Source organism: Meleagris gallopavo, chromosome 4 (assembly GCF_905368555.1).
Source record: "Meleagris gallopavo chromosome 4, MGAL_WU_HG_1.1, whole genome shotgun sequence".
Lineage (NCBI taxonomy): Eukaryota > Metazoa > Chordata > Aves > Galliformes > Phasianidae > Meleagris > Meleagris gallopavo.
Window position 1 is genome coordinate 48,821,102 of NC_139407.1, and position 12,448 is coordinate 48,833,549.

At 38.1% G+C, this 12,448-nt stretch overlaps 1 protein-coding gene across 6 annotated transcripts in view; it reads right to left on the reverse strand.

Annotated features, from left to right (window-relative positions):
* Positions 1-3,290: 3,290 nt before the first annotated feature.
* Positions 3,291-12,448, reverse strand: part of N4BP2 (NEDD4 binding protein 2) — a 59,131-nt gene continuing 49,973 nt past the window's right edge. For all 6 annotated transcript variants that reach the window (XM_085223282.1, XM_085223283.1, XM_085223284.1 and 3 more), the window contains exons 17-19: positions 10,719-10,887; positions 8,863-8,986; positions 3,291-8,073 (exon numbers count right to left, since the gene is read on the reverse strand). In XM_085223282.1, the coding sequence (XP_085079408.1) occupies positions 8,028-8,073; positions 8,863-8,986; positions 10,719-10,887 (339 nt within the window). In that variant the 3' untranslated portion in view covers positions 3,291-8,027. The remainder of the gene's footprint in view (positions 8,074-8,862; positions 8,987-10,718; positions 10,888-12,448) is intronic.

The window sequence follows — 12,448 nt, forward strand, 5'->3', positions numbered from 1 at the left end:
TTGCAGACACTGTAAAAGAGGATAACCTGAAATGAAAAGGATGGTATACAAGTGAGGAAGACAACTTTTACACATGGGAGTCAGGCAACACTTCATGAATTAGCTGAAGCCTGCACCATAAGGCAGATCTCCCACCTGACAAATTATCTTTCCTCCTGTTTACAAACCAAACTTAACTGATTAAATTTGCGGCTCATGCTGAGGATTTCCATTGCTCACTCCAGGATTTCCTACCAGGTCATACAGTTGTTTCATGGGGTGTAGGTAGAAGAGTCTTATTTCTAAAACCTTTGTAAGCAACAGAAACAACTGTTACACTGTCCTACCACTGTCCTACAGCCCAATGGACGTACCAGCCATCACACTCTGATGAGAAAGAGGAAATGCATCAGCACTTAATAATTTACTATTATTTTTAACACGAATCAGGTCAAGTGTCTCTTGAGCATTTGAAAAGCATCCCTGCTCACAAGGAGCACACAAGCCTGGTTTTAGGTCCAACACCATTATAGAGGACACAAAGCAGTCCAGGGAGGAAAGCAAGATGGTTGCTTTTATCCTGGGCTCAGCAGTCTGCTCAGTCCTTTCTGTTTTCGCAGCTGGGGTTAAAAGTTCACACAACAGAACAGCACAAGGGTCTCAGGCCATGGGGACCTCTGGTGGCGCTGGGGATACATGGTGCCTTTACCAAACTAAAAGAGGCAGAGCACCTAACTTTTCACCTCTGAATGGATGCCAAAAGCCTCATTTGACTGTCAGCACGCTAAGAAAAACTGCAGTTTTTCTCCCCTTCAAACTCTGCAGCAGATTTTTTGTCTCAGTCAAGAGAAAGATATGTAGCACTCTTAAAAAATGCAAGATATATAAATAAAGTAGGGGAAAAAGAAAAAGCAGAACCTGACCACCTGACCACAGAATTAAACTAGTTACAGGATGTCAAGATCCATCCACAACATGAATTTAATTCAGCAAGATCCCTGAATGATGCATCCCAGCAGTGGTCTGCTTTGAGAGGATGGTTTGGGTACATCAGCACTGCATCGTGGGAGCTGGAGGAAGGCGGCTGCCCCAGCACAGAACCCATTCTATGCAGGGTACCACACCACTTGATCCTGCAGCATCTCTGCTGGACACCATGTTACTCATCTGCCATATGATGTCTTTCCCTGTCTGTTCTTGCAGATCTCTTCCAGCATTTGCATTCCTCCCAGCTCACCTGCACTGGTAAGGAAGGCCCTTTGTGAGTGCAATTAATCATGAGACCAGAGAGAGGACAAATGCCAAGCTCCTAAAAGGCCAAGTTTCCAAAGTGGCATTCTGGACAAATTTGTAGGCCCTGTTTGTAGGAAAGGTAATCCTCAAAAAACAGTATGTCCCAGCTCCATGCCATGTGGAAGTCAACCAAGCTATAGGAAAAGGTGAACTTCTATCTGGCAGTAACTGGTTAGAAGCCACAGTCAGCCCAGCCAGGCTCCAGAAAATCAAACAAAATCAAGAGGGCTCTTCTCCATGACAGTTTTCAAGATGCCTCTGCCACCAAACACAGGGCTTCACCAAACAGCAAAAGTTATTTTTATGTCAGTCTGAGCATACTGATAGCTGTTTGTCCAAGCAGTCAACCTTCACAGGGCAACTTGTGGCAGCAGAAGGAGAAAGCCCATGTTATCTCTTTCAAGTCTAAGTGCAAAGTGCACTTTTGTCTTGCCTGACTTTAGCACAGAGTAGCAGTAACATTTTCAAAACAAACCCTACCCCCACCCATATGGAAAGAATGAAAAAAGTCACCAACACTGAATACTGTAACCTCCTTCTGAGGGGAGGAAAAAAAAAAAAAAAAAAAAAAAGAATAGCACATGATGTGTAGTAACATCCTCTTGCACACTCCACAGAGAGAAACAACAGCCCTGGTAGGGGCACAGTAACGATGCCACCACCACTAAATGTCATTGGCAAGGGCACCACCTATTGTCGAGATCCCCTACATTTTCCACCAGCAGACACCACATTTCGTCACAATTTAATAATTTGGGTGACATTTTCTGTTTGCCTCAAAAACTGCATTTCTTACTCGACTTCAATGGTTAGCTATAGTGTTCAATCATTTCCATAAGTTAGAACAAGGTAAAATATGGCATCTCTCACATTTAAAAAGGGAGAAGGCTTTTCAGAATCCCAAGAGAGCAAAAAAGGAGAAAACACCCAGCTTTAAGCAGAGGAGCCCAGGGTTGTCCCAGCACACCAATGAAATAAAAGCACAACCAAAGCAGGAGCTCTTGTAGCAAGGAGTCAAGCTGTGTATCCACATTGGGCGCTGCAAAAAACTCTCTCCTTCCTCCAGAGAAGGCAAGCCCAGGATCAACTCTCACTTTAAAAAGCTGCAGCTTGAGGGATTCTCCAACATGGATCTTGCTGCCAGGAAAAGGAGTCTGTAAGTAATGACTAAAACCCAATCAGACATTCACTGAGGCTGTGGTGCAGTGACTACGGCTCAGAATCAGCTGTTAGAGCTAAGCTAGCATCTACCAAATTTTCACGTTTCCAAATCCTGCTTTTTGCTGTTCTCTTCAGTTTATTAGAGCTTTCCATTCAAATGCACAAAGCTGGCTTGTTCCAGCACTGTATCCATGCTATAAGACAACAAAGTCATAGGACTGACTCTGCAGGAGTTTACTCAGTCAAAGTCAGTTTTCCCCACCTCAGGTAATAAAATATGCAGGACTCAAGCCAGCACTTTGCTCTCAGGTGTCTTTCCACTCTTCCAGAAGCATGATACAGCAATATCTGCACAAAATGGCCTTGGGAAAAGCCAGGCTTATCAGCTCTGAATTCATTATTATACAGCAATTGTTTTCTTCAGGATTTGTCCAATAATTACCTGTGACCAAAGTGTTCTCATCAAATGAGGTCTATCCAGAACACCATCCTTCACTAATAACCCATCTGTATAGCGCTCAGATCTGCCCCTCTCCTTTGACTTAGGCCACCGCCTTCGTCTCTCACAAAATAGTCCCATCTCTTCAGCTACTTTAGGCAAAAAAATAAAAATAAAAAAATCCTAAAACCACAACCCTTATTTTCAGTAATGTGAGCATTCAGCTCCCACTCACATCACTTAAAATCAGGCCACAAATCTGTTCCTTTCTGTGCCTGCAGATGGTTGCTTTCTCTCTCTACAGATGGCATCCTGAAGTTGGGACAAGTGGCTTCCATGCAGAACTCCAAGTCTATTATTTGACAAAATCTGATAAAAGCCAAAATGTGTTCTTCCAAGGAAAGACAGAAGGCTATACTTGTGGTAAAAATCCTTTATTAAACTAGATTTTGTAAATTCCTTTTCACATTAGAAATTTCTAAATGCAATTACAAAATTGTGTTTCAGTAAAAAAAATGAAAGTTATAGTTAACAGCAAAATTACAACTTTATACAAATAAAAAAATTAATTTCAATTTAAAAATAGACATTGATTTCTTCCAATGTACTGGTCCTGAAAGCTTTGACACCTGGTAGCTACCAAAATACTCGGTCTTTTCACGTGCACGTTCACATAGAGTCATGTGGTACTCAGCATACTTCATTTAGTTGAAGTAGCATTCAAATAGCATTATCAGTTGGGTTTTCACTGTTTTGCGTTTTTTTTTTTTTTAATTAAAAATATTTTTATTTTTAAAAAAACTCCAATTTTGATACACTGCCATTGTGATAACAAACATTTCTTTTTCAGTGTTTGTACTCTGTCCTCTTCCTCTCTCCGTGAAGAGGGCAGTACTACTCTGTAAACGTGAAATGCATTTGAAGACATGACCATGAGCAACGTAAAGTCCATGTATAATTTATCACAGTACATTTATGATGATCATTCATTGCTATCATCAATAAAAACTGTCCTCTTATTTACCAGACATATTTTGTGGCAAGATTAAGGAACGATTTGGTTACTCTTCATCTGCTCATATACTTGTTTAAAATACATGTTCTGCTAAACATGTGAAGATCTTTCCTGACACTCTATGTACAACCAACCAGGTTAAACTAGGGCATCTGCATTGCTCCAATGAAGACTCCCAAGTCACAGTGGTTCCCAACAGCCACAAAAAAATGCCAGTTACATTTTGCCTGAGGTGTTCTTCAGCAGGCCTATAAAAAACACTAAGTTTAAACAAGATTATACCACATATGATTAAAAACAAAACCCAAGTTAATCCAAGCATTATCAAGGTATTGTTGAAAAATTATTTCTGCCCCATTGCTTTCGTGACCAATAGAAATGTATTTCCAAACACTTGCACCACTTTGGAGAATAACTATCACCATTACACTTAGAAACTTTTTATTCCTTCCTTTCTTCCTTCTTTTCTTTCTTTACTGTAGGGCTACACATCACTGCTACAGTGTTGAATTGAATTTTGCATGAACAATTTGAGAACCTTCCTATATTAAAAATTGAAGTAAACATTAAAATGCTTCATAGAAGAAGAAACCAAAAGTCACATTAGGGGTGAGCAGCCATTGCAACCACATGCTGTTGAATAGATTAAGAAGTGGCACACAATATAGGCATTTGGGAAGTCACATGTTTCAGAGTGCTGGTGGCCATACGACTAAGTGCTACTTGGATTAAAAATATCAAATGCAGAATTTTCACAATATGCCTCATGACTCACACTGATGCAACTGCAAAAGACGTCAAATGTCGTTTTCAAACAATTCTATTTTAAATAATTCATCTCACTACAAAATACTTATCCTATTATAAAAACAGTTGAAGAAACACAAGAATTCTGGTGTGTTTTTCTGTATAGTTTGGCAAGAATTAAGAAACTTCGTGCTTTCAAATAACAGAACCCTACTTTCTCTCTCCGCACTGATTTTCTGCTCCATTCCATATCCCACTCAGTAAAGCTTCTAAGCACACACTTAAACTCCTACAGGTGAAAACAGCTGAGCTCATCATCTTTTCTCTGAATTGGAAGGGCAATGCCTCAAGTCAAGCTGCTGAAGCTGATAGAGGTTTTGTCTACAATTTCAATAAAAGCAAGACTGCTTCTTCCCATTACAATATTAAACTATAACTTTCATCCAAATTCAGCCTGCAATCAACAAATTATAATCAGGCAAACAACCAGCTTGTAGGAAGGTATGGTATCCAAAGTACCTCAGTGAGCCCGGGCCTGTATCCAAAGACACAAGGGACAGAGAAAGAAAGAAGTATTCCAAACTTCTCCAGCTCTGCACCTCTCCACTGACTAACAGATGGGAGAAAAGCTCTTCTAGTAGGGCATGGAGCTGAGGTTTTGCCCTGAACATTTTCAGCCCTACTTGGTTAAACACAAAGAGAGAGAATAACGAGAGGGAGGGACACTGAAAATCTGTGGGTGCAGTTTCCATAGACTGTTTTTCCACTTCTTTTTTTATTTTTATTTTTTTTAAAATTTTTAACCTCTTTCACACTCTTGATTTATTTTTTTTAATCTTACAGCAGCAGGTTCAAGAAAGGCTCAGAAAGTGGCACTTCAGGAGACCCCGAGCCCACTAGGTAGGGTTTTTTCTGGAGAAGTGAGAGCTGGGTGCAGTCATTGTTCCTCACTTAGCCAGCAAAAGGAGAAAAGCTATGCTTCTCACCTCCAGGGTAAGTGTATCAACAACTAGGCTAAGATAAACAGATGGACAAGGCAACAACTCCTGCTCATCTTCTGAACTGAAATCTAAGCTGTCTTTGTCCATGTCAGGATGGTGTGAATGTGCTGAGCGAATCAGGCCCCCTCCCAACACAACCAGAAGTGTAGGCATTTCTCTGGGTACAAGCTCACTTGCATTACAACTTTGGCGCCCAGCAGCTCAACACTGACATTTCCAAGTATAAACAGAGACCTTTGCTGGGCAACTCTGCCACCCAAGCCAACCAGCAGGGACTATGCTCCAAAGAAGCACCCCAAAGAGCCACATCTCCATTCAGTATAAAAAGCAGCAGTAACGAAAATTTGCTCAAAACCAGAAGGAACTTTCTTTGTACAGAAGAATGATCCTAGCTCCATTTAGGCATTTCAGATGTCTACAGCCCCAGTGCCTGAAAGACACGTCAGTCTTTCATTCTAGGCAGTCACAGAGGATGGAGCATGGGCTTCACCCCACAGGTACAGTAGCATAAACAACCCTGCTAGTGCTGCTTGGGGAGCCCAAATATTTTGTATTTCAAGCACTGCTTAACAGTGTAGCTCAAAAAGGAGAAAAAGGGACACGAATTAATGAAGTATCCCCCAAAAATATAAAACTTATTCTTAAAACAATTATTCCAGTAAGTCTGTTTGATTAAATATTATTCAAGCTATTCTTGCATTGTAAATCACCAAAAAGATTACTGTATGTTAAAGCATGACAAACTCATTTTTTGATCTATCGTACACTGCATTCACTGTGTATCTATTACAGTAAATACAGTAGTAAATTCAGTAAACTTCATGTCTTTCCACTTGTCAGCAACACATTTGCAATGAAACCTATTTCTGTGCACAGCTTTTCTCACAGAAGTTCCTTGCTTATACTGCCCATGCACACAAATGGCAGAACTTGTACACACATATGGATTCATACAGAAACTCCACGCGCGTGAAGTTCCTGGATAAGATTTACTGAGAAAGTATTTTAAAAATGAAAAACTCTCCTATTAATCCTTAACCTATTAAAACTATTCCTAATACACAACTCCTATCCGTTCTTAAAAACAAAGCTTTACATTAGGAAACAAAAAAAAAAAAGCAAACAAAAAAACAACCGGTTTAATGAATTCATGAATTCCTATGGCCTTCAAAGGAAGCAAAGGTGTAAGATGTAATTCACTGTAGAAGGTGAAATGAAAAAGGCTTCTGACTGCTTACTGAAAATCCATGCCAAAGTACAGGTGTTTCTATTTATTGGGTTTTTCAGTCTTTGTTTTTTTTCTGGTTTTTTTTTTTTTCTTTTTTTTTGTGGCTTGGTTTTGTGTTTCTATGTTTTTAAAACATAGGTATATTCAGATGCAAAACCACCATGAACGGAGTACCTTTCATATCTTCTTCAAGATGGGCGATTACAACTGTAATATTCACATTCAATTTGATATTAAAAATACCTTTTTAAATGTCTCAAAGATAAACAGATTTTCTACAAGGAAATTACCAAAGTTAATACGCACAGAACGAAGACATCACTATTAAATACCTGCAAAATGAAACATACTCATTTCACATCATTCAAAAAGTCATAAAAGGTATACTCTTCATTCCATAGTTTTTGTGGGTTTGATTTTTTGTTTTTTAATGAGTGCATTTCCCATTAGCTATGTGTAAGTAGATGTTTTATTTTTCTCCTTTAATAGACTGCTAAATCTGTAAAAAATTACCTAATACGCAGCTGGTCCTAACATACAGTCCTTTCATTTGTTTCAAGAGTAGTTTGGAATAGAATAACAGAACTGGTTGAGTTGTCACAAAATGAGCACTAAAAAGAACACCTCTGACTCTCAAAGAAATCTGGAAGTATTTTAACATTCAATGGTAATGGGATTCGAAATAGCAATAGTTGCTGAGTTCCCACCTCTCCTCTGCTCTTCAGAAGGATTTAGCACAAAGCTCTGAATCACAAAATAGCTGTAAAAGGTTCTACATTCCAAAAACAATGAAATCACTGAAATTTAAATAGGTGAAGTGAGAGTTATGGACTGAGTAAGCTGAGAAGACTGCTGTATCTAAAAACTGTACCTCAACTTCCCTTGAAAACATTATAAAATCCTCATCAGAATTCTTAATCTGCATTACTAAGACTTCAAATCCTGGATTATTTTTTTTGGTAGATTTAAAGAAAAAAAAAAAGATTTATCCCACAAGAAAATGTTCTTAGAAACATACTGACAAGACCATGTGCTGCAAATTGAGACCACTTCTAATAAATACCATCCTTTAAAACAGATTAGAAAATATTATTGCAGTTGTTCAAAAAGTTTTTAGCTGTAATCCAACATCTCATTTTTTACGTTCCTCTTCTCATTAACCCTTCAATTCAGCATGACTTTCAGGCAGCCTGGCTTTATTTCTGCAAACCTGTGAAATAAGAAAAGATGAAATTTCAACATGAAAGCGACATTCAGTGTCATATCTCTAAGCCACCACCAAAACACACGGAAAGCATCAATGTTCTCAGTCGAGTAAGTGTGTATGCCAGAGTCAGGAGATCACCAACATATCCTCTGGATGTGACAGTAAAGGTGAATTGTATAGGGTCTGGAGAGGCGAAAAAAAGAAAAAAAAAAAAAAAAAAAAGAAAGGAAAGAAAAGAAAAGGTTGCCCAGTATTCTTGGTTATATTCATTCTGCCTCTCTTTTCACATGTTTCTTTTGTTTCATTTTCTCTCTTGTGTTCTATAGAAAGTGAGAGGGAAATGGGAAGAGAAGTCTCTGCTCTGAGTCTCACCTTCACAGTCACCTTTATATATACTCCCATAAAGAAAAGGCAGCAAACACCAGATTTGCTAAATTATTGTTCCATATAAGAAGTTGAGAGCTGAAGCATACATTGGAGACCAATAAAAAAAGATGATTAACTCTTCACATTAAAAAGCTAGTGACTTAAATGCAAAGAGGCAGTTAAGCTACGTTTAGATAACTTTAACACATAGTGTTTTCACTTATGTCAGATAAAAGGATCTCAGATTTAATAGGTATCCATTATATCAGTTTTGAGTCATAAAATTGTACAGGTCTTATGAAACAGCAGACGGGCATCAATCAATTTAGTAGATTAGCAGTATGATAAAGCAGACCAATTTTCAGTTAGTTAAATGCAGGATAAGAAAAAAAAAAAAAAGTCCCACTAACAAAAATGTAAACTCACCTGAAGTTGTGGCTTGTGAGGTATCTGATAGCTGCTGGTTTGATGCGAGCAACTCCTCCCTGACTATGGCTTCCTCTTCCCGTGATAACACAGAGATAAGGTTTACCACCAGACTGTTGGTACTCTGTAATAGTAGGCACAGTAACAGTTAAAATTTACTCTCTGCGGAGACTTGGCATTCAGCACAACCTTCTCACCTCCATTTTTCTGAAAACTTTCACCAGTGATTTAGTACTTTGGTTTCTCATGCTGGCCAATGCACCTTTCATATAAAAGTAATTTCCCTTCTTCTGAAAAAGATACTCAGAAAACAAACAAACAAAAAAATGCAGCAAAGCTTTTTAAGTAAGTCTAGACTGCTTGCAATGTGCAATGTGATCATCGGGAAATTCTTCAAAATTCCACAGCAGCTTTACTGGTTTTATCATCTATTCTTTACTCGGGATTTACACCCTTTGGGAATATAACTAACTTAAAAAGAAGGATGTTATATACTTATTTTTTAAGTGACAATAACGTGAATAAAGAAATTACATTTTAATGGATATATAAAGGAAGAAGATGGAAAACATAAATCCACGCAGTTTTTTGACAATTATATCACACTGTAATTTCTGCTACATTGCAGCGCGTGATTTAATAGATCAGCACACGGCCCTATGTTGTTCATACCCTACAGATAACATCAGTCCAATTGATGGAAGTTTGTAAAAGAGGAAATAAAATATAAATGAAGGCGTATTCTCACAACCACCAAGATTTGTCAGTTAAAGACGATCACAGGATATTTTTCCTAAACTTTTCTCTCTCGCTTTCTGTATTAGTTTGCAGTTCGTTGTGTCAGCACTAAGTATCCTGTATGATCCCTCTTCTATGTATGTAAGCAAACATGAATTTTTTTTTCAATAATGAGGTGAATGGAGTGAACAAGGAGCTCTTCCCACCATTCCTAAACTCCTGATGTCAGTGTAGCTTCAGGAAATTAAACTTATAGATCAGACTGTAGCTTAAAGCAAACAAATGTTCTACTCCTAAAACAAGATAATGCAATTTGATTAGCTCTGACTGTTGAACACTTAGTTTTTTGTTTCCACTGTGAGGAGTAGCTATCATTAAAAAGTTTTGAGCACTGGTAACCTGCACAAGAAATAGTTCATACAAAAACACTCCCAGTGCACTTAAATTTATAGGATAAACTAATAATGCAGAAAATGTCCTTTTACAGAAAGAACACTCAGGAAGCACATCTCTTCACTGGGAGACAAAACAAGCCCTCAAGCAAAACTCCACATGGCATTTATGGAAGCAGCATTATCTCAAGATCCTGCTGACGAATTTATACAACACTTATCAAAAGATAGTTCAAACTACACACCTTCCTGTGAAAGTTGAAGACAATATAATCATGGTGCTTAGAATTGCAGCATAGTGATTTTTTATTTCTTTTTTTAAGATTTTAAAAAAGCAAGAAAGTTCCAACAAAGCAATGCAAGTACGACACAAACATTTGCATTATCGTCTCTGTTAAAAACGCCATAAGGGATAGATCAAATCTTCGACAGATCAAGTTTTCAATAAAAAAAAAATAACAGAGGATAAAATAGAAGCAAGCAAACAAGTACAAAAGCATTTGGATAAAAAAACAGATAGCACCACTGAGCAAAAATAATCATTACCTTGCCAAGGAAAACAATTTCCATGGGGAAATTTTGAAAATAAAACTACACAAAAGGCAGCTGCTTTCACATGTTGCTGAATTACAACTGGACTCTCTGCTATTGTTGTATATAGTGATTTCTTAGTAGAGACCATGGAGAATAACTTTCAGGAGACAAGAATTATTAGCTTTTGCCTACCGTTGCTTTTTTCCTGCAGCACTCTGGACAACTGATTCACAGCTTCATCCACATGGAGACCATGCAGATCCAACACATTCAGAGGCAGCAAGGAAGTATTTACTCTTTCAAAGATTTGCGCAGCAGCAGCATGGTTGGCTTCTTTCATCTTCTGCTCATGAAGGCGACCCTTTATTCAAACGTAATGGAATATTACAGTCTGAAACATGATTTAAGCTCTACACCGGTTGCTGAGTTCAAAATGACAGTATTGACAGGGTGCTTTTAATCTCACAGTTTGAAGTATTGAAGTATTGACGTTTATAAGCACAACACAATTTCTAGAAGCAGCTCAGTGAAATCTACCCACAAGGAGATTTCATGAAATTTGTTTGCAGAAAACTACTCAAAGCTGGCAAAAAGAAGAAACCATAAACAGAAAGGGAAAAAGCTAGAGAAGGCACAAGAATATAAAATCATTACATGAGCTAAAAAGTTACTCTTTGTGCCAACTGTCAGATTTACTATCCTAATAATTTTACTTTTTGAAAGTATTTAACAAAAACTTATGAAACAGTACCAAAGAAACTGCCTAATTGCCCAGAAAAACCCTGCTGAGTTATATCTGAGGTTAGTTCTTCTGAGCACATTTCTAAAAATCAGACTAATCAAGAAGTGCAAAAACTTGACAAGTGGACTACTATAATTCCTAATATTTTTGACATCTCTTATGACTAATGATCTCAGTACAGCCTTAATTGGAATTAAGGGCAAGGAGTGGTACAGAACTATTAACACTACACCGCGAACAAGTACCATCTGTTTCCCAAAAACCTTGCAGGGATCATATCTGAGAGACTAAAGTTAACAAATTATGTCTTTGATGATCTGTAAGCACAACCTGAAATGAAATGAAAGACTTAACTCCAGGTACTGGACTGATGAGGGCTCAAGAGAACTGAAGCGACAGTCTGTCTTACACTTTCCTAAAATGGATCAGCTGAAGTACCTTAGTGTCAGACCAGAAATAACAGCCCCATAATTCTCACTTTCAGAGAACTACCAGAACAGGACAAGGCCACCAAGCATAAGTATTTTTTCATGAATAAAGGTACTTTGGCTCACCTTCTTATTACCTAAAAGAAAATACATTATAAATTTCCAGACTATATTTATAATTATGTTTAAGAACAAAAACAAAGGGAAGACTTTAAATTACATAGAGTGCTCCAAAAGTTATGCCTCCTATTTATTCCTATAGAAACTACAACAGATACAAAGAACACAACAATATCGTTTAATAGAAAAAAATCTCAGCTACAGAACACTACTCTTCAATATAGTCACCACATTAGCTACCACATTCTGGACAGCTGCATGGCTGTCCAGAATGAGGATTGCCCTTCACGTTGCTGTTGCCATGTTGAAGAGCACCACCCACTGCCTCACTGTGTTCACATCCACTGTTTGGTCCCCATTAAAGCTCAGCAAGTGTTGACGAATGTCAGTGAGTGCAATTTTTTCCACTTGGAAAAATTCAAAGACGCACCTTTGCTTCACGCGCACCTCCATGTCAGAGGCCCTTTTGTCAGACCGCCTCTCTGCTGCCATCTGTTGCACAGCATCAAAATGTAACAGAATATTGGTGAGAAGGTTCAGCCTCTATTGCCATATCACTAACATCTATCAGCCTCTGATACTGTGAGCCAACACAATAAAATAGGAGGCATTACTTTTGGAGCAGACCTAGT